The 22,680-nt window shown below is 39.7% G+C and overlaps 2 protein-coding genes across 2 annotated transcripts in view; one reads left to right on the plus strand and one right to left on the minus strand.

The window, feature by feature from the left end:
• LOC124164057 overlaps nucleotides 1–22,065 on the minus strand; it is a 111,015-nt gene extending 88,950 nt beyond the window's left edge. The window contains exons 1-5 of the mRNA XM_046541226.1: nucleotides 22,015–22,065; nucleotides 15,819–15,943; nucleotides 14,852–14,917; nucleotides 14,461–14,622; nucleotides 13,689–13,772 (exon numbers count right to left, since the gene is read on the minus strand). Of these exons, the coding sequence (XP_046397182.1) occupies nucleotides 13,689–13,772; nucleotides 14,461–14,622; nucleotides 14,852–14,909 (304 nt within the window). The 5' untranslated portion in view covers nucleotides 14,910–14,917; nucleotides 15,819–15,943; nucleotides 22,015–22,065. The remainder of the gene's footprint in view (nucleotides 1–13,688; nucleotides 13,773–14,460; nucleotides 14,623–14,851; nucleotides 14,918–15,818; nucleotides 15,944–22,014) is intronic.
• On the plus strand, nucleotides 5,123–8,875 carry LOC124164058. Its single transcript, XM_046541227.1, has 2 exons — nucleotides 5,123–6,834; nucleotides 8,253–8,875. Exons 1-2 carry the CDS (start codon nucleotides 5,731–5,733, stop codon nucleotides 8,385–8,387), a joined length of 1,239 nt encoding a protein of 412 aa, XP_046397183.1. The 5' UTR covers nucleotides 5,123–5,730; the 3' UTR covers nucleotides 8,388–8,875.
• Nucleotides 22,066–22,680: the final 615 nt, after the last annotated feature.

Genomic DNA, 22,680 nt, shown 5'->3' on the forward strand with positions numbered 1-22,680 from the left:
AAGAACTTGTGTATTTACCTTTGACGTGGGGCCATTTTTTCTCACTCGTCGGGAATGAAGCTATATTCTTAGATTCGTGGACCGCTGATTCGGGCGTTCCTCTTCAAAGACTCTCACGGCACCAATATAAACACTAATATCACACTATTCTCCAGTTATGCTTCCACACTTATACACCATCGAACGCAATTTCAACGCCATGAACTGATACAGCGATTTCAAAAGAGAAATTATTACCAACTGCTTCTCGAGCGATGCACTTTTTCGCGGTGCGCAACGAACAATTGGCGCACATTACTATCTACTACTAATCACAATCCCCGTGTTAAAGAAAATTGGAAGTAGGTAACGAAACTTCACTCTCCGGGAAAGGCACACCACTCCCAAGTATAAAAATTCAACACTCTCCTCACCTGGTCGCCCAGCAACTGAGCTAACTTCGGTTCTTTGGGGATGATTCAAACATTTTACCCACCCCGACCTCTGAATCGCGTCACGCCGTTTTTTAAGGTTCATGTGATTCTTGGATGACAGCTAATTTATGCCTTTCAATGGTCTAGTGGTGAGGTGGGGGTTAGAGTTTCAGGGAGGGAGGTTTCTGGATTTGTGAGATGAGGTAATGGTTTAGCGTTTTCGTACATACAGTGGGAACAAGGGAAGTGATTCATGATGACGTAAAAGGTAATGGGTGATGTGCACGATGGAATGGGAATAGGGCATTTTTTTCATCCCCTAAAAGTAGATGGATTTAATAAAATTTCACGCGGTCTGAAGGTTCGCTCCAACTATCCATTTTTCTGTCCCGATCGTGGTTTTACTCCATCCGCTGTAATTATGTTGGACCATTCAATTTTCCCTCTTCCCAAGTTAAGTAACTCATGAAGATATCACGTTCCCCTGTTCCGCATTATAATTCAATTACGTTCTTACTCAACACTTCACTTACACACACCTCTCCCAAGCATCAATATTCAACACTCTCCTGACTTGGTCGCCCAGCAACTGAGCTAACTTCGGTTCTTTGGGGATGATTCAAAAACTTTATCCACCCTGACCGCTGAACTGCGTCACTCCGATGGGCAAAGACACGACCTCTCCCGGCTATGACATGACGTGAGTTAGCAATATCTCCATCTTTGACATGATTAAACCACATTAGCTCATTTCGACACTCACGACCGACCCAAGTTTCAGCACATTTTTAAGGTTCGTGTGATTCTTGGATGACAGCCTATTCATGCCTTTCAACGGGCTAGTGGTTGAGGAGGAGGTAGAATTTCGGGGAGGGAGGTTTCTGGAATTGCGATGTGAAGAAGGGTGGAGGATTTTCGTAGATACAATAGAAATGAGGGAAGTGATTCATGATGACGTAAACTGGCGTTGGGTGGTAGGTCTGGAATGGGGATAGGGCATTTTTTCATCCCCCAAAAGTAGATGGATTTGAAAATGCCTCGTGTGGTCTGCAGGTTCCCTCTAACTATCCATATCCCAGCCGCAGAAGATGTATTTTACCATTCAGTTGTCCCTCTTCCCATGTTGAAGTACTTAACTACTGCAGTACAATACTATCAGGGGCGGCGAGGGGTGATTAGGGGCCGTTTACTGGGGCCCATCTGGGGGGGTCCCTATTTCCAGCCCTCTCCCGCGTTGTAGGTCCTCCCCCGGAAAAATTTAGAAAAATCGCAAGGCCGGAAATGGATTTTGACGCTATTCTGGCTCTTAAAAATAAAATTAAAGTTGATAAAAATACCAATTTCGGAAGAAAAATTACGATCAAATTCGATAAAAATAGCAATTACGGAAGAATAAATACGAGCAAAAGTGAGAATTTCACAGCGCATGTAAAATTTAATTATGTATTACAGTTCGATTGTATCTAATTAGACAATTTTCTCTGTTAAACTGCACTGGCAAACAAAAAAAAACGTGAAAAATAATCTTTTCAATAAACCTTTCAAAAAAGCATCATATTCTGTTTTATCTTATAACACTTTTATTTTATTTACTTTTACGTGACCTTTTTATTTTGAACATGTTGTGAATAAAGTGACTAATGAAAACTTAGGATTTTATAATTGCAACGAATACTATGGTTCAAGTAATACGAGTCTTTGGTTATTACACCCTTCATATAAGCTTCACGATAGAGACGAGCGTTTGGGAGGGCCCTAGGCGATCGCCGACCTCTGGCCAGACAGCCCCTGATACTAACATATCACGTTCCCCTGTTCCGTGTCATAATTGCATTATATTTTCACTGTCCTCTCACCTGTATTCGCTTACCATGAGCAGCATAATTCCACCACCCCAAACACACCGAGATACAGTTGATTAGAAAAGAAAAATCGCGGGTGGTCGTTTTTCACTGAATTTGTTCAATTTTGATAACGTTAACGAGAGAGCAAAGGAAAAAATAAATCTGGCATGCTACGCAGAATTTATTTCAGAATATTTATGAGAAGTTTCAAATACGTAACTCTTGAAATTGTTGTTGAGGTCCAGGCCACCATCTTTTGATTTCAGCCCAATGTGTGTCGATGTGTTTTCTTTCGGGCTCCTTGGTGAGTTTTTCTCTCAGTATCTTTACACATTGGAATCACCGCTTATGAAGCACCTATTCCTTCCCAGAACTTCACCGCGGTCGGCAGTTGCGATTAAATTCTGGGACGGTTCGAGTCCGATGTAAACATATTTTTTTTTAAATAGGTATTTCTATCATTGACATATTCCACGCAGATGAATAAAGAAATAGTTAATACTGATTTTTTTATTGATAACAATTATTAAAATAATGATTCAATCAATAATAACACATTTATTTCTAATCGAAATGGATGACACCCATCACGGGCCGAGCTAGGAATTGAAGCTAGGGTTTTTTTTTAACTAATACTGGGGTAATGGAATGCCTGCCAGGGTAAGCGGAAGGTGTAAGCCCTCCCGTAGAATGTCTCAACATATATTGTTCAAAATAGTGAGTTTTTAGGCTTTTTCTATTCCCGTCCTTGCACTTGTGCCTCGAATCCAACCTTACATCGAGGACTTATCATTTTCTCACCATTCCGCCGGTCCCTCAAAAAATATCGTGCATTATAAAAGGGAAAAACATCATGACAATAGCATATAATCAAACCATAAGATATCTGTTATCATAACTCTCTACAACATGTGCTATCGTTTTCAAAAGTATGTAAACACCCCAGAGTCCCACTTAACAGATGGGTCGTCGGTGAAAACTTGTGAGGTTGGCACATAAAGCGACCTCTATGTTCGTTTGCCACCCAAAGCAGACTAGGAGGGAGGTGGACGCGACCTAGCCACCGAAGCTGGAGTCGAACTCCAGGAGCATGAGGACAATGAGAATTAAGATTAGCGGATGGAATGCACTGGGCTAACTCACGTCCACGATCACGTTGGGCGTCGGAGTGCTTTCTTTCGGGCTCTGTTGCGAGGATTTTCCTATTTTAAGATTCAAATTTGGACTCACCGTTTATTCTCTTACTAACACATCGCTCCGTGCCCGAGTAGTTCTATACTGTGCGCGGTAGTTGCGGTGAAGTTTTGGGTGTGTTCGAGTCCTAAATCATAATACCTTTTTCACTTTTTAAAGATCTCCTGAACATCAACATTATCTATGCTGATGACTCAAGAAAAAGTTAGTACTGAATTTCTTTAACGATTGAAAAACTGTAAAAACAAAAAAATTCCAAAACGCGTGCTCAAGCGAAAGCATTTAATGCAATGTAACAGGCACTTTCAATATATTCGCCCACCTAGGCCATAAGCGTGGAAAAGAATCGACCGAAAGTCAGTCCACAAAACACGACATCAGGTTCACACGCACTCATTACACTTATCTAATACACTTAACTATTAATCCACTTGGTACATGTGCGCGAATGTGTGAATGATGAAGAGTTGTAAGTATTAACGCAGCAGCGATGTAGCTATTCCTACTCTTTTGCTTCGCGAAGGCTCGGGTACTAAACTCGGTCGATTATGTAACATACAATCTAACTTACCAACAACTCTTCATCATTCACATATTCGCGCTTTTCTCCCATTTATTTTTTTCGTTCTGCATTCCTTAGAACTTCCACCTTTTAGAAAACTGCCTTCACGGTGGCCTTTTGAAATAGAAACGCACTTTGTTCCAAATGATTGTGGCTCCTACATTCCAGGGCTAGCCATGAATTTATTTGCGCGCATACCCCTACTGTTCGTACCAAAATTAAAAATGAACCTGAGAAAAAACAAGAAAAGTAATGCTGTAAAAAGTAACACCAAAATCAAGTAAATATATTAAAGTGTATGGTTTTTATAAGCGTTCAAACTGGAGTCTCTACACTTTTGGTACGGAGAGAAAGAAGTTCGCCCCAGCATTATTTCCATCGTTTCATAACCGCTAACATTTCCCACCATATGGAAGTATTTTCGCTCTTAATAATCAAGACACTTTTAAAAGAATCACGGGGCTTTTGAATCAAAAGGGCAATGGTATCCGAAGCATTGTGTCACACAGTTTGAGAAAAGAATATTTCATAAAATGACAGTTGAGAGATACCGAAAAGGAAAACAATATGGTTTCAGGTAAGTTTTTCCCACTAACACTAACACCTGTTCGTATTTGAATAAATTGAATCAGTGGCGTAGCCAGGAGTTTATTCCGGGGGGTGGGGGTGGAAATCCAAAAACAGGGGGGTCCGGAGGATAATTTTTCAAGAACAGGGTACCTAGTGACGGGTTTTTACTAATTTTAACACTTTTCATTATGGAAAAAATTAATTTGTCAAAGAAATATTATTTAAATTCATGATTTTTCATTACTATACATTTTAATATTTAATTTGTCTAGTTTGATTTATAAAACAAAAGGGCAATCCTTTTTAATAAGGGTATAATAATATATCACTTGCGACTTTCCCCTGCTCCATGGTTAATTTATTTTTTTATGTCTCAATATTTCGGGGGAGGGGGGTCCGGCCCACCTGAATCCACCTCTCTACGCCACTGAATTTAATACTTACTAACCCATCATCCGGCAAGGAGTGGAGCTTAATTTAAAAACTCTGTAACCGCTTCAAAACATTGAACAACAACATTGAACATTACGAAACATGCTTCAAAATCAGTATCCGGCGTAAAAGGATGGAGGATGCGAATGGTTTTTACCACTCAGGGAACATGATAATCTTTAAAAAGCATACTTTTTCCATCCGTCCTATCCTACATTGAACTGAATTCAACCCAAAACAATGGAATTTAGCATAGGGCGAAAGGCCGTACTACCGATACAACAGCGGGCCATAAGACAGGGGGCATATCTGGCGCCGCAACAATACTTTCGTTCACCCTGGCAACCAGTAAAACGTAGCCGTACGGTGACATTATATCAATTGGATTTTCCAAGCGATAGAGAGCGGATGCGATAGCATATTGTGGTGTTATAAACGAAGTTTAAACGCGCTGGTTACAGTATTAAACAGTTACAGTGAATAATACATCAATCACTTGAGTAGCAGAGGAAGAAAATAGACATCTCGCAGGGGTTTGCAGTGAGCTACAGCCGGCGGAGTTTCGACTTCGACCAGCAGAGTTAAAAAATAACTCCTGCAAATAACAGATTGCATTTATTTCCTGAAATAGAATCTCAGAATCGATTCCACTCCGTGGATTTGGAGTTGAACCAAAGAGGAGATCTCGCCATCTATATTTTCCGCTACGTACATCATGGAACGGTTATTAAAGAGAGTTGAAACGAATTTCTCTGGAAGTGTGCTAGGCAACAGCCTGGAAGAGAGGCTGGATTATGAATATATTGCCCACCTGGAGCACAGAAACGAGGGATTTGGTCGCGAAACTGCAAAATACAAAGCAAAAGGTGATTTGATAAAGGCAAAAGGCAGACGTGAGGAAACAAATTACACTGATACTCGTATTGAGGTGGTAAGTTCTCAGCTTTCCCTACCAAAAAATCCTGGCACTTCATATCGTTCTTTCGTGCCAGGTAAACGGAAGGCAGACAGCTGGGATGAAGAAAACGGCTACAAAAATGGGAACCTCAACGCCAAACGCTTCCATGGAGAAGGAGGTGATGTATTTCCTGTCAACGTCGTAAATGAACGCTTTTATTTCGGCAATTATCTAGTTCTTCCATCAGAGAGAAAAGGAATCAAAAGGAAAAATGAAATTGATGGTGATTGTCTTCCTTTTCATGGGAACGATATCGTTATTGATGCACACCACTTCTTACCAAACCAAGTTCATGATTTTGATAATTCCGAAATGCTGCCTATGAAGAAAAAATTGTGCATTAACACACAAATGGGATGCAATGACACTTTCGGCCGTGGTGAAGGTGATTTATCAAAACCAATGTATATCCCAGTAGAACGTGCTGATGCCCACAATAATTCATTTACGTTGGCTGAAGACGAGACAAAGGAAATAGATAGTGCAATGGACTGCGATAGCCCTCACCTTGACACCGAAGGTGACGCTATGAATGGACCGCGCAATGGAATGGACCGCGAGAACCCATACCATCATATCGATGGTGATGTTAAAAACGAAAAACACTTTCCCTCAAAACAACCTAGTGCATTCCAGCATCCTTATGAGCCAGCTGAGCAGATGGAATTTTGTACCAATGGAATGGACGCGATAAATGCTCGCTTCCAAGATGAATATGACTTTGGGTATTTATGCCAACGTGAGCCCACAGAAGAATGGGAAGAACGGGAAGGTGCGATGCCTGGTGACAGGTTTGCAGCTGATCCAGCAGCACCGACCTATCTGCGATCCGCTATTTACCAAAGACATTCATCCGAAAATGTAAGTACATAATTCAAATTGAATTAGAATACTTTTGCCGAGGGTAGAGGATTTCCTTTCTCTGAGGAACATACGAAGTATGAACAATGGCGATCATCGATTTCTGTGCGTGAGACCAGCTTTGAAAAGACGAAAACCTAGATTCCGCGGTAGATCTGATAGGGTGTTTATGACGATAGTGTTTTCATGTTGTTTCTTTCGATTGGAATTAGCATTTAAGTGAGTAACCACGAAGGAGGAGTAATGTTGATATTTCAATCAATATAGTAGATGAAGTAAAATGCAGGTATGAGAATAATTCGTAGCAAAGTGCACAAAAATTGAAAAAAGGGATGAACTGCTAAAATCCGTGATGGCGAAATACTTCAAACAATTCACACGCTCCCTTTAACGACTGAATCGCACAACAAATTATTAGTCTTAACTTTATCTCTAATTCCAATGAGTCCAAGGCCATTGCAAATCATATTTGAATCCTAAGAAATGGTAATATGGTTTATCTTTACTGATACTTACGGTATATTTATTCAAGACGATAAAAGTTACAAAAATAACGAAAATTTGAAATTTTCACAAAGAGCTCGTTTACCATTATTTTTACATTTATTTTGATAACTTTTTAAATATGGAGGGATCTAAATTTTTCCGTTTTTAATTGCGTCACCCACTTCTCGAGTTCTTCGCGAAGAAAATTTGATGGTTATCACCTTCTCGCACAAAAGTTGATGATGTTAACACCACAATCCAAGCTCGACATCGCTTCTCATCTACGCCTTGACCCTGTGCATTTCTCTCTAGTGGTTTGCATCCTCGCATGCAATCAGTGGCAGTTCCAGAGAGGTAGTATACAATATGAACTTAAATAACTGAAATTTTTTTAAGTTACGAGTACATACAGGACAGAATAGCCAGTAAAACGCAAATCACTAAAAAAGCACAAATTTATTATAAAAAAGTTATTTCCTTGATAAATTTTAAATTGGGCAACGTTAATGTGTTAAAACAAGCTTCCAAATCCTCATAATTTTCGTTACATCTCCGACCACCCCCTCCCCTTGTGCTGGGATGTAACCCCCAGGATCGTACCTATGCTGTATCCGTCACTACTAGCGATAACTTCCCTTAATATATGTCTCTCCTGAAAACGAATTAATTAACAAGAAAATACAATGAAGTCACCAACTCGTGGCAACTGGGTGACAAATTTCGTGCTTTCTTACATTGAACTTAAAGGAGAAAAAAATACGCGGGAAGAATGATTTTTTCGTTGAAGCTTAGGTATCCAAAATTTATATAAAAAATTCTTTCAATGAGTGGCGACTTTCGATGTGAACGACACCATTCAAAATTTGTTTCTCATTGTACATTACAGATCAGCTAAACATTATCTTTAACAGTATGTTTTCTTTTTTTCACAGACGAAAAGCATGGATTACGGTAATGCATGTGAAGATGGAGAAAAAAGACATCATTCCCACAGCATTGTCGTTCATCCATGGTGGAATGAGACCAGTACCAATGCAGAACAGGATAACTGGGAGGAATGCTGGTGAAACTCAGTTGCGAGGAAGACAGCGGAGAGGTCCATCAGATATGTCTTCCCATCTCCAAGAGTACGAATTGAAAATGCCTGAGAAGAAGAGGAACTCCTTGATAAGGGCATGCATCGAAGGGCTGATTCACTGTTCTAATATCACAATAGGTATTCAAGTTCCAAATTATATTACTTTGGTCCTTGCAAAATTGAAATTGTTAGTTGTCACGCATCTGTTCATACAATGACATGAAAAATTGTGTTAGAGCAGTAGATCATTCACGATGAACTGTACTAGGTTAAATAATATTAATCGAACGCTTTCGTTTTGGAGATTTTTCTATTCGGGCGTCAATGTTATTTTTCCCTGCATGGCCAAATTGTTCTACATGTCACGATGAATGTCACCAAAGGCATCGTCACAATATCACTCTGGCATGCCAAAACCAAATTTTGTTTCTTTTGATCTACCTCGGGATGCATTAAAATTTGATGACGTGGTTGGCTATATAATTGCATTGCATTTTAATTTTTTACCCTTATCCTTCCATTGATCTCCACAGATTATACATTCCAACGAATTTCATAATTTGCATAGCATCCAGTACGCGGTAATTTTTTATCAACGACCCAGAGACCAATATCCACGTACTAGTTCAGGGATGGCGAACATGACGGCTCAAATTAAGACTCTCCCACGTAATCATTTTCAGAGATGGCAGGAGTGATCACAGGCCCTATTTCCGTCATTTTTTTCCATTGAAATTGCCATAACTGAACACTTTCGAGGAATCAACCACAGTATATTTTTTTCAATCGAATACATCGCAAATGTAGGTAAAACACGCAAAAATAGCGCGAGAATTGCGTATTTGCAGGAGCGCTGGCCAGAACGTCCCAATCCATATCCATGCAGTTACATGAAGAGTGGTAGTGGTGGGGGCTGCTGATGCTATGACGCATCTAAGCTCGTGCCTTGTGGAAGTCTTTGGACGCCGCCCGAGCATGCGCAGAACGACGAATCGCCGCGCCGCCCGGCGGCCGGATAACATTGGTGTTGCAGTGTTGCAGAATAACTTGTTTTGGTAACCAGTTGACTTATTTTGCGTAAATTGTTTTATCGAATGAGTGATTGGCATGTAAAGAGGCCCTGTTGTAGCTGCGTTAATCGAGTTAGTGATTGTGTTTTAGCGTTAGTGAATATAGTAATAGAAAGAAAAAACAGCGTTTCAGAATCAGCATTTTTCGTGATATCATAATTTCAAAGGCGGTCAAGATCCAAGTAAATTTAATGTTGAGACATTTAAATTTGCAGTTCCAATCATCACTGGTATAGAGCCTAAAAATAGCTTAATCGACAAGAGCGAATCACAAATAGTCCCGAATCGCAAAAATACTGGTTCCGAAGAAATAATCGCGGCTGTGGTTAATTGCCGTAATTTAAGAAATGAGATTCCCGATTTTCAGCATTAAATTCATGGTACGAAGTGTTACGTAATTATTGGAACTGAAAGTTGGCTAACGGGTGATGATTCAGACAATGAGATCTTCCCATAATCGTTCGCCGTTTTAGGAAAGAAAGAATTAATTGAGCTGGAAGCGGAGTATTTATAGCTGTAAAGAAATCAATCGTAAGCCAAGCGGTAACCGAGACTGAGACCAGCGTTGAATTTGTGTGGTTTACAATTACATGCCCAAAATCCAAAACAATGTTAGTTTGTTCGTATTACACGCATCCCAACTCAGATATAACATGAATGTTGGATTTTGAAACCCAAAAAAACTGCATAGCATCCAAGTATCCTGAAAGAAACTTCATTGTAGGTAGAAATTTCAACGTACCTTCTATAGATTGGCATACTATAGCTTCATTCCTGGTGGGAGTGATAAAGTGATTTGCGAAGCGTTATCAAAAGTTTTATACTAAATTCATTCAAATAGCATCCGTGCATAAACAGAGGAGAAAGTATTCTTGATTTATTAGCGACAAATATACCTCATCAGGTAACGAACGTGAAAACCGTCGAAGGAATAAGTGACCATAGTGTTGTAACAGCAAAGTTTTCTCTAAATACCACTGAAAATTTAAAAAAAAAGAAGGTAAAATTTTCATTTTTAAAAGGGCTGATTTTGAAAGGGTCAAGAGTCATCTGAAATGTGCTTTCCCCGCGTTTCAGGAATCAATAATAAAGTTTAATGTAGAGGGTGTTTGGAAAGCTTTTCTTTCGTTCGTAACCTCGGGAATAAATAGCTACATCCCTAGTAAAACATAAAAGAAGCTAGCCAATGGAGATGGTATGACGCGGAAGTGAGAAAATCATTGAGGCGACAGAGAGCGTGCCATGCTAAAATGAATAAAGTCAGCACGGATTCATCCGCTATTGAACGCGAGTCAATAATTAAAAAATATAAGTTGTCTAAAGCCGCCACGAAGGAAGCGTTCAGGAATGCATTCAGGAAACACTTGTAGACCAGCAACGGGATAATCCAAAGGCATTTTGGTCTTATGTTCGGGAAGTTCAAGGTGGAAGATCTACCGTATGTTCGCTGAGAAACGATAATGGAGATGTGTTGACAAACAGTTCCGATAAAACCAATTTATTAAATTCCTACTTAAAGAGCGTGTTCACCGAGCCTTCTGAGAACACATCCGAAACAGTTGACAATGGTTGACAATATCTTCACGCGAAATATGCCGCCTATTGACATGTGTGCGCACGGAAGAGAAAATATATTGAAATCGCTCAGTCCAAATAAATCATCGGTTCCAGACTAAATCCCGTCTCGCGTATATAGAGAACTAGCCCTAAGGCCCAGGTGGAAATAAAGTGGTATATGAACTCTTTCACGCGAAATAAAGCGACCACTATTAATAATTAAGAAATTATGGTCGAATGGATATCATCCATTTCTTCTACATTTCAATAACTTTTGATTAATCAAACCTAAATATTTCTATTTGGAAATCTCATGGCCTCGCCTTCTGATTTTACCGCTAACAACGTAAGAAGAACACTTACTGGCTCATCAATCTGACTGTAACCCAGTGGGGAATTGTGAAAACGGAATTGCCACCAATGGGCGCCACAACAGTAGGGGTGAATGAGGCGCATGTCCGCGGCTTGTGGATTGAATTTCGGTCACATTTGTGCGAGAAATTAGTTGGGATCAATCCCTAAACGTATGCAGGAAGTTGTAGAGACAGCGAGTACGCTGATACAAATTAATTAATTGAAAAAATTCTATAGTTTTAAGTATTAAGCACCTATACCACCGCGAAAAAAATCATCTCACAGCAAAATCACGTGTGAGCCCGAATAAAAAGTTTGAAGACATGGGTGCCAGTGGCGAAGCGAGGAGGGTGGGTGTTTGAAAGATATAACCCTCCTCCCAGATCTTTGATAAATTTTTAAGTTCATTACCTTTTACTTAATTAAATTGATATTACTTATAGAATAGTGCAAGGAGTAATAAAATGACCCTCAGAAAGCCCTAAAACTCACTATTTAAACATTATACCTTTCAAAAATTCTGGGGGAGAGCCACCACACCTTCCGCTTACCCTGGCGGATATTTTATGCCCCCAGTATTAATTTTTAAAAAACCCACGCCTCAATTGCTGGCTGCGCCCGTGATGGGGAGTCATTCATTTTGATTTGAAATATGTGTTAACATTGGTGTAATCAATAAACTCGGTTGTTTCAGACTTAACTTTGTGAAAATCCATCGTAAACAATTAAAACGGCATGGTACTTTTTCTCACAGTTTATTTAAGACAACCGGTTTCGTCGCAGAGGCGACATCTTCGGGTACAGAAATCGTTATTTTTATAGCAATAGCAACCAAATAACAACAAAAATACCGATTTCTGTGCCTGAAGATGTCGCCTCTGCGACGAAACCGGTCGTCTTAAATAAATTGTGAGAAAAAGTACCATAACTTTTAAATTTTTTATTGATAGCATCATTATTCTAATGATTGTAGTCGTTAAAAATTCAGTATTAACTTGTTCTATATTCATCTGCTTAGAATATGTCGATGCTAGAAATGTCTATTTAAAAAAATGAAATAAGTATGGTTACATCGTACTCGAACCGTTTTAGAATTTCATCGCAACTACCGACCGTGGTGAAGGTGAAGGAGCCCGAAAGAAAACACTCCGACGCACAGTCGGCTAAAATCGAAAGAAGATAATATAAAAATATTAAAAAAATTAAGAGTTAGGGAGTTGAAAATACGCATAAATATTCTCAAATACATTTTGCAGAACATGCCAGATCTCTCGTCAACGAGAAAATTTATCGAAAAACGTCCACCCGCGATTTTTCTTTTGTGATCAATTGTATCTCGGTGTGTTTGGGGTGGTGGAATTATGCTGCTCATGGTTAGCGAATACAGGTGAGAGAGCAGTGAGAATAGAATGCAATTATGACGTGGAACAGGGGAACGTGATATGTTAGTATCAGGGGCGGTCTGGCCAGAGGTCGGCGATCGCCTAGAGCCCTCCCAAACGCTCGTCTCTATCGTGAAGCTTATATGAAGGGTGTAATAACAAAAGGCTCGTATTACTTTAACCGAAGCATTCATTGCAATTATAAAATTCTAAGTTTGCATTAGTATGCATGTTATTATATACGTTTCCTTTGTTGTTATTTTTACATTTTCTGAAGTTCATTTGTTGTTTGTTGCGTTCATGTTTTAATTTTTCAGTGTTTTGCTTTGAATTGGCGACTTTGTTACAGAGAGAAAAAAAGGGATTGCTGTGAAAGAAATTAGGATTCAAGCACTTCATTTTGTTGGTTTGGATCTTGCGTAGCTGCAACACGCTTTATATTTTTGTTTGGAAGATAATCTTTCCAGTTTGAATTTTATATAACATCTACGATGCACTATCGAAAGGCGCCAAGGGGACCACGGAGTAACGACCCATCCGACGGACGGTGTGCTGCACTTGGGGTGAACTCCTCAAAGCAATCAACCACTGGGATCGAGCAGTCTCTGAAACAGTGCTGCCATCACAAGGATTTGAACCGCCAGGGTCAGATGCCAACACACTAGCCACCGCACCGAAAAAATCGTCTCAATTTGTTGTAGCAGTCGTTAAATGTAAAATTAAACATTTCCGGCAACTTCATCTCACTCGCTGAATCCTTAAACCCGAGCATCATTTCAATTATTAAAATGTTTATCCGTCGCAACATTTAGGGTCCTTTGTATATCGTGATTTTGATTAATGTTACTTCCACAACATGCGTCATAGCTGACAGAAAAAACATTTACACAAAACGTTACTTAGCATTTTATGATGTGAGGCACTCACTTGTATTTAAACATGACTGGAACAGCATCTGAGCTTGGGTCACAGGGATTGGCTGGTCTGCTAGAGGATCTTGCTCCAGGACTTCTGCAAAGAAATAATTGTTATTAGTAACGAAAGTGGAGGAGAGAAATGATTCATTTGGCTCGATCAAATATTAGGATGGGTACACTCAGAAAAGCCGACGGCATTTGGTGAACTGATTGTAGCGATGAATAGAATCAGATACTAACCTCTACCATATTCACTTCGATTGCATTACCTAACAAAAATTCATTCAAAAGCTTCATTTCAAAATGGGAAGTTAATTTAGTAAGTACAGCGTAATATCGGTGTAGGGGTCCTTTTCTGGGCTAAAATATTTCCTTCCTCGAAAACAGTTGCTTGGACTTAAAAACTGAGTAAATTTCGTTGCTTGAGAATCCAAATTTTAGATTTACCCATAGAAATTAATTTTTGTCCGTAGAATTTAGAAATTTAAATTATTGCACTTGGTATACTATATGGACCTCAAAATTCTGAACAGTAGACCTGATTTTGTTTTTGGTATAGTAGGGAGAACATTCTCAAATCACATTTTCAGGGGTTTAAAAGTAGAGCCCGAGAAAAAATTAAGAGTAAGCCACATCCAAGGACCGTATCTTCCAAACATTTAAGAATATAAGTATTTAATAACAATATTGGCATTGTCAATGCATGAGCAGAAAAGCCAGTGAAATTCCTTAATACGGCTTGCGCTTTCAATGAATGTAATTTGGAATTGGATTGCACATACTTCTTATCCTTTGTGCGAGGTGCAACTTTCTTTCGAAGAACCAATCGGTGGACGCCGTGAAATCTGGGATCGGATGATTGGCCGCCCAGTTGCCGCACGTGAACTGATAGAAGTCCTCGCAGGGGTCTGCATCCAAGTCCAGGGACTTCATGAGATTGGCCGCTGAAAAACAAATGAAGATGAATAAGAAACAGTCAAGTTCAAAAATGAATCAATTCCACAGAAATACTGCGAATATAATAAAAATATAATTTATTTCTTTGCGTTCGATTATGGCGGAAATTTGAAAATGAATATTGACGCGTATTTTACACTATTATTTAAAAATATTATCTGAATTAAATCCCTTTCATTCAAACATGTGTTATAGCCAGTTCACCCTTTATCTCACCTGTTTCGACACATCGGTTTGAGGTGCAGACTTGTGGCTCCAGGACTGTATCACTCATTTTGTTGGCTGCAAGCAGAGGTGATGCAGAAAAATTATTTATTCAGCTAGCTTGAATATACAATATACTAAAACGTAGAGTGAAAACTAAGAAAGAAAAGAGAAATAGTAGTATCTTAAAAAGTACAAGGAGAAGATGGGACAATTTGGTTTACACATTATGAGGCATGATGGCCTGATGAAAACAATCGTAGAAGTACAGGTGGAAGTGAAAAAGGGCAAAGAACGGCTCAGAATGAGTTACATAGGACAAAGGGTTATAAAGGATGTGAAATAGAAGAAATACGTCGCTATAGAAAGGTTAGCGGATAGGAGAGAGGAATGGGGAGCTGCGTCAAATCAATGTTAGCATTGTTGACTAATGATGTTGACTTAAATGTAATTAAGGCCAATTAGCAAATTTTTAAAGCAACTGCAAACATCAAATATTCTTTTGGCCAATATCAAAAACTCTGGGTTAGAGAGCGATGGAAATTCAAATTATCATACATGAATAAGTAATTTAAAAAAAACTTCGTTTGACCAAGGTGAAATAAATATGAAACTCACTATTTGCTCACATTTCATACGTTTAAATTATTTTACAAACTACCATAGGCGGATCCAGGGGGGGGGGCACGGGGGCACGTGCCCCCCCCCAGACCCTCAAAAATATGCATAATATTTAATACGGTCCCATTATCATTGCATTCGTTTTGTATTACGAGGTATCCTTGTGCCCCACCCAGAACAAAATCCTGGATACGGCCTTGCTTGTGCCCCTCCCAGAAAAAAATCCTGGATCCGCCCCTGCATGCTACTCAAGTAATTTTACCTTGAAGAGTGAGTTCGCGAGAAAAATAAAACATCGTACAGTTACAGAAGGATTTTTGAGTGAGAACGAAGCAGAAATTATTTTTATGTTACTCACAGTTATAGGAAAGAATTCCCACAGCAATCAGCAGTGCAGCAGCTAATATAGCCAATAATATAATCACGGCAACCAAGCGTCTTTGCAAATTGGACTTGTGACTTGGAGTGGTGGCTCTTTTTAAACTGAAAAGGGACATTGAAAAAAATATATTACGACATTGAGGAATGAGTGGCAACTACATTGTCACCCTTTGCGTTTACTAACCGCTAAACCTCGTTTCAGATAGGTCAGAACTGAGACCGAAACGAAAATAAAAGTTAGCTGATTTGGAATGTTGCGTTTACCAACGTGAATATTATAGATCGATCTTCATCTATCGATTCATCCCTAATTCCCGTCTGTCTATAATTCGCTAGGCAGGAATGCATCTTGTCGTCAATTGAGGTTAATCTAGCTTCTGAATATGGAGTTAGAGACGAAAGCATCAGTTTCATCATCAAATGGAGGCATTGTCGATGGCAAATTGAAACCGATATGTTTAGAAACATAGAATGAATTGAAGAAAAATGGAACAACGAAAGATGTAATTTGCCATCGTTAGGGAATTTACTTGATAAAATTCTATCTTAATAGAAGACTCATTCAGGAGACCCAATTCGCGGGAAATTATAAATCAATAGATATGTATATAAATTTTGTTATTTGTGGAATAAACAATGTGGCTTTCGTGAAAGAAAGTGTTCATCAGATGAAAAAGAAGATTCACGTTGCGCAACGGACAACTGACTCGTGGGCTGGATGAGCTCGAGGTGTTTGCCACTCATCGCTGGAGCGACCCAGCCCAATCGAAAGTGAGCTTGACGGGAAGAATAGGGTGGTTTCCTACAATTTTTTTATTGCCTGAATCGAAAGATTATTACTCCTGGAGTTCGTTTTTCACGCTTTTAGATTTTTAAATGACGATATCTATTTTTCGCGATAAAATGAAAAGTGAGAATTTTCAAGCGCGAGAAATCGCGACGGCTAAGTATGAATGCTGGGAAAACTCCGTGTGACGTCGTTCTGGTTCCCGCTGCCTCAAGTGAGGTGAACTTGGGGAGAGACTATGTGCGCTGATACGACGCAGGATGCTTGCAGGTAGCAGAGTACCCTGCTAGCTGGTAGCGCTTGGCTTAAAAAAGGATTATTAATACCTTATCAAACGAAGGAAACTTTCAGACCTTAGCCAGTTTAAATAGGTGATTATTAAGACATGTTTCCCCGAGCTCTGTGCCTCATGCATGCATTGGTAATTTCAGACGATGTATAACTCCTATCTACTCGTATAGAAACTAGGTCCCTGTGACGTCACGTGGAATAGCATCGCATGGGCGCCAAATTGGCCTTTTTCAAATGAGGATAAAATTGACCATTGCCATTCGTCTAAACCGGTATTTCTAAAACCAAATAATTTGTATATTATGAATACACTAATGGTGGGTAACGAATCGCAATCAATGCCTTTCGTTTTCTTTGATGAAGGAAAATACCCTATTTTTCGGTACACTTTCGGGAAATCGGTTCAAAATTCCAGCCTATTATAAAATTATCGAAGCCTACGCACTACTAATAGTAGGGCGTAACCTCCGAGTCTGTAGCGGCTCCAATCCTGGATCGTGTTAAGACTTTTAAATGCCCTTCATAGTTTTTCACGAATAGTGCAACTTCCATTTGCATTTTATTCAAGAATAAAGTCTTTCCGTTTCGGATCCAAAAATAAGCTTTCGGCCCATTGAAGGTGCGGCAGTATGAGTGCTAAATAGCACCACTCTCTGTTTTTCCTCGAAAACCATCCCACACCACGTTTCACGAACTTCAGCTTCTTCAGACTCTGCCACATTTATCTATCTATCCCTTCAGCAGTTAGAATTTATGGCAATAACTCCCAGATATTTCGATGGGAAACAAGCACAGCACCCAGTTTTGAAAATTTAGGAAATGTAATGCGCCGACAGGGGCACCGACTTATAAAAAATATTGGAGGGGCCCATATCGGGGGTCTTGCCCCGGGAAGAGGTTAAATTCAAAGTTTGTCGCAGCACCGTAACACTATCATGATTCTCACCACTTGTTTTCAGTTAATTTGCTTACTACCTTACAATTATTTATTTTAACACATTATTGAATTATTTTAAAAGGTAACTAATGTCAAACATGGGAAATAAAAAATACGAATATATTGTTGTGATTTCACAAAGCATAATATAAATTAATTATTTTCTTGAATTATTGAGGGGGCTCCGCCCCCCAAACGAATCTTTCTCCGAATCTCAGTCCCCATGGAGACGGCGCCACTGCGCTTGTAGTTGATAGATAAAAATTATAGATTACCTGATACATTTCCCAATGCAAGCGATGAAGGTATTCCGGCAATATCTCGCAGAGTGTGACACTAGAGCTTGAACCATCACCTTCCACTTCCGACTCGAACCTAGTCTTTGACCACTCATGACTGAAGAACGATTTCGATCACAACGAGAGATCGAGAGTTAGCCAGGGGAGTTACAATGTCGATGGAATTCGCACGCTTTCAATTCTCGGGCGCATCAAGTAGGCAACTCGAAAACATTGTACACACATGGGTTGTCGCCACACGTCCCCGTTGTGCTAAGCCACGTCGCGACGCAGTGCAACGGTCTAATTAAAACTATATAAACATCGCATATATGGAAGTGCAGGCAAGATCGTTCCTCCATATTGTTGTACAGACTGTCCCTTTCATCGTATGTCTTTTTTTACCTCCATTTTTTTGCTTCTTTCCCTCAACCTGTATTCATGATAATTGGCATACTCATCGGAAAGGGTATGTTTTGTTGAAAGCAAGCCAAAATTTTACAATTTTGACCTTTTGACCTCACAACGTGGGTCCAAACCAAAATCTAAAATTAGCCTTACGGGGTTTCGATTGAAAAAAAAAATAGTACATCAAGATAGAAAAAAAGCAGAATTTCAATGAAAATTATGTCAATTATTAGGTTTTCGGACTTAATAAAAACAAAAAAAACACTTAATTTTGAAACTTCTACCGTTGACCCAGTTAGGTCACAGTTTAGGTCATATGGGTGACAGAAAGAATACCACAACAACAAATACGTCAATTCATAGCCGAGTCTAGGGGAGGGGGGGCACGTGCCCCCCCAGACCCTTAAGAAAAAGACTTTTAATACGGTCCCATTATCATTGCGTTCGTTTTGTATTACGAGGTATCCTTGTGCCCCCCCAGAACAAAATCCTCGATATGGCCTTGCTGGTGCCCCCCCCCCCCGCCCCCTGAAAGAAATCCTAGATCCACCCCTGCGTCAATTCATAGGTTTTATCGGGTGCCCAAGTCAGTGGTATAGCCCAAATACTCGCCTTATCCAGTAGTTGACCTCCAAGGCCATTACGGATGCCAAAGGTCATAGAGGTATCATGACAGCAATATATGTCATGATAACCACCGTGTCGAACCATAGGTTTTAAAGGGTGTAGTTCACAGACCCGTAGTATTCATTACAGTAACTCCGAAGTTCATATTGGAGGATCAAAGGTCATAGAGGTATGTTTTGAAATATCAGGCAAACTAGAGGAATGGTGCAGTCCGCACAGGGGCGGTCTGGCCAGGGGGGGCTAGACGGCGATCGCCAAGCGCCCCGAGCTTACGGTGCCCTCACAACGCCAGCGTATATCGTGAAGCGGCCGGCGTGCTCTGATCGCGTCCCTTCTCTCCCTCGCCTGTCCCACGCTTAGCCATTTTTCCCTCCTCCACCCTTCCCCTAAGACTCCATTTCCTTAGCGAAACCCGATATCCCAGCAGCTGTGTTTCGAGGTAGTTGAGCCCCCAATAGGGTGGTTTCCTTCATCAAAGAAAACGAAAGGCATTGATTGCGATTCGTTACCCACCATTAGTGTATTCATAATATACAAATTATTTTGTTTTAGAAATACCGGGTTAAACGAATGGCAATGGTCCATTTTTATCCTCATTTGAAAAGGGCCAGATTGGCGCCCATGCGATGCCACTCCACGTGACGTCACAGGGACCTAGTTTCTATACGAGAAGATAGGAGTTATACGTCGTCTGAGGTTACCATTGCATGCATGAGGCGCAGAGCTCAGGGAAACATGTCTTAACAATCACTTATTAAAACTGGCTAAGGTCGGAAAGTTTTCCTCGTTTGATAAGTTATTAATAATCCTTATTTAAGCCAAGCGCTACCAGCCAGCAGGGTACTAGGCTAGCCGCTAGCAGCCTGCGTCGTATCAGCGCTAAGCCTCGCCTCAAGGTCACCTCGCAGGGCGGGAGGGGGAACCAGAAATACGTCACGCGGAGAGACTTCCCGACATTCATACTTAAGCGTCGCGTTTTCGCGCGCTTGAAAATTTTCACTTTTCATTTAATCGCGAAAAATAGATATCGTCATTTAAAAATCTAAAAGCGTGAAATACGTACTCCATGAGTAATAATCTTTCGATTTAGGCAATAAAAAAATAATAGGAAACCACCCTATTAGGTCACCGGAAAAAAATATCAGATTACAATAAATGGGTACCATTACAAGAGCTACGTGAAAATCGCGCTTTCATTTTTATTTACTCGCACCCTCAATAACAGTTTATCGCATTGTGTAGCGTCTATTTTTTATTTTCATAATGGCGAAGATGGCGATAAAATATAGTGAAACACAGTTATAAGACAACATTTCAAACAATTATGTTGTAGAACAATAATAAATTAAGGAATAAGACATATATTGGCGGAGGTGTAGCTTGCCCGCGCCCACTTGTAGTTCGCGGCCACGTAGAGTCCAGTCGAGTGATATCAATGCATTAAATGCGTCCATAGTGATGAATTATTTGTTTTCCATTGGAGATTCTGTAATGAGGGTGTGAGGTGAGGACGTGAGGTGATTTTGGTGATTTTAGCATCCCCCCTTCATTATGAACATTCATTATGAATAAATTCCACAAAGTAAAGCCTCAAACCATCAACTCGAAAAGGCTAGTGAAAAGTCTGATGGGATGTTACGCTCTACTGTGCGGAAACGTGGACGTATAGGAAGGAGGACGAGAAAAGACTGGAGGCGTTTAACATGTGGGTGTAGAGAAGAATGGAGAAAGTGAAGTGGACGGAAAGGAAGAGGTACGACTACCATCTTGTAAGTGCTGGACATGGTGGGTGATGAGATGCAGCTTCTAGATGAGATACGGAGTAGACAGAAGGAGTGGATGGAGCGAGTACTTAGCGGGGAGAGGATGTAGAAAACTGTATTATAGAGGGTAGAATGTTGGGTAAACATTCTTAAAAGCATTTTTAGATAGAGTGAAAGGGAGTAGGCCTTATTTGGAATTGAAAAGGGAAGTCAATGAGGGGAGGGCAGACTGCCGGAATGCGTCGTGAAGCTCCATGTAAACCTACCTTAATTGCTATAATACTTAAATTATAATAATAAGCGCTTCAGAAATCCCCATAGAAATAAATCATATGGTGTGAGACTGGGGTTACTCGGCGGCCACTCAACTTCTATCCCCATGGACATTTGCCGATTGCCATAATTCCCATTGAGGACTAACTTAGATTTTTTTTGGGATGAGCTCCGTCCTGTTGCAGTCTCACTCCTCCCTTGTATCATTAACCGTAGAATGCATTGTGAGAAGACTTTGGGACTTCGTTTTCTGATCAAGCGAAGTCGATTTGCCGAATTCGGTCGAAATCTGTGACCCAATGGACAAATCCCAGGTCGAATTTGGGAGGGACGTCCTAGTTAAATTAAGTTATCAAAACATATAGTTAATCCAACAACAAGAGGTGGGACAAATTTATGTCGGATTTAATCATAACATTCCGTATTAAAATATATTTACCAAATTTAGAATTAAAAAACTGTAAATTACGGTTTTCCTTCCATCGAGTTCATAGAAACCTCAAAACCAAAGAATATTCATCGTCCCTCGATTCTTTTATCCATAAATAAAGTGAAATTTAACATTTTTCTGACGAAAATACTCAAAAGCTATTGATAGACGAATGAGTTCCTTACGAGTGACCAATTCTTTACCTTTATCTGCACATTAAATTTAAAATAACGCATGCGGAAACAGGAGAATGCATATGTCCACAGCGAAATAACCGCTCTTCATCCACACCATAAATAATACTATAAGCGATGTATCATCTCGAAGGATCGTTACATTACCCAAATAACCACACCCAAACCAATTGAAGTATACTCACTAAGTGCTTCGGGTGCTGACTTCTACCAGGTCTGGATGGCTGTCGGATGGCTGTGTCATAGGTATGGTCTATATTGAGCCTGGAAAGTGGTAGCAGAGAAACGATATAGATATATACATTAGTCAGCCGTTGAGGCGACTAGATACTCCCCTCGTCAAAGTGGAATGCATTTTTGAATTTCTTCTCTTCAATATCTCAGCAATCAAATTAGGTACGTATGAGGTATGAATAACACCTCAATCACCGTGAAATTACTGTTTCAATCCTTTATCACAACATTCATAGCAATTATTTAGACGCTTAATCTAAGACGCTACTCTTATTTAATGAAACTGACGTAATAATTATTATTATATTTTCTCCTTTTTCTTGACCTTATTTTAATATATAAAATGATGTTTCCTGGAGTTTAGGTCAATAAATTAAAAGTTAGCAGCCAACGTTTCGTTTTATTTTAAAAACATCTTCAGGGCTATGTTAGGAAAAAAAAAATTATGAAACAATATAAAATGCAGAGAATTAGGCAATATACAATATATATACATAAAAAAGGAGCAATCGTGCCTTTTTTTATATAAACAATATAATTAATAGAAATATATATAAACATATATATATGAACAGAATGGATTATACAAAAAATTTTGACATACCTCTAAACTTTGA

This window comes from Ischnura elegans, chromosome 8, assembly GCF_921293095.1.
Source record: "Ischnura elegans chromosome 8, ioIscEleg1.1, whole genome shotgun sequence".
In the NCBI taxonomy this organism is placed as follows: domain Eukaryota; kingdom Metazoa; phylum Arthropoda; class Insecta; order Odonata; family Coenagrionidae; genus Ischnura; species Ischnura elegans.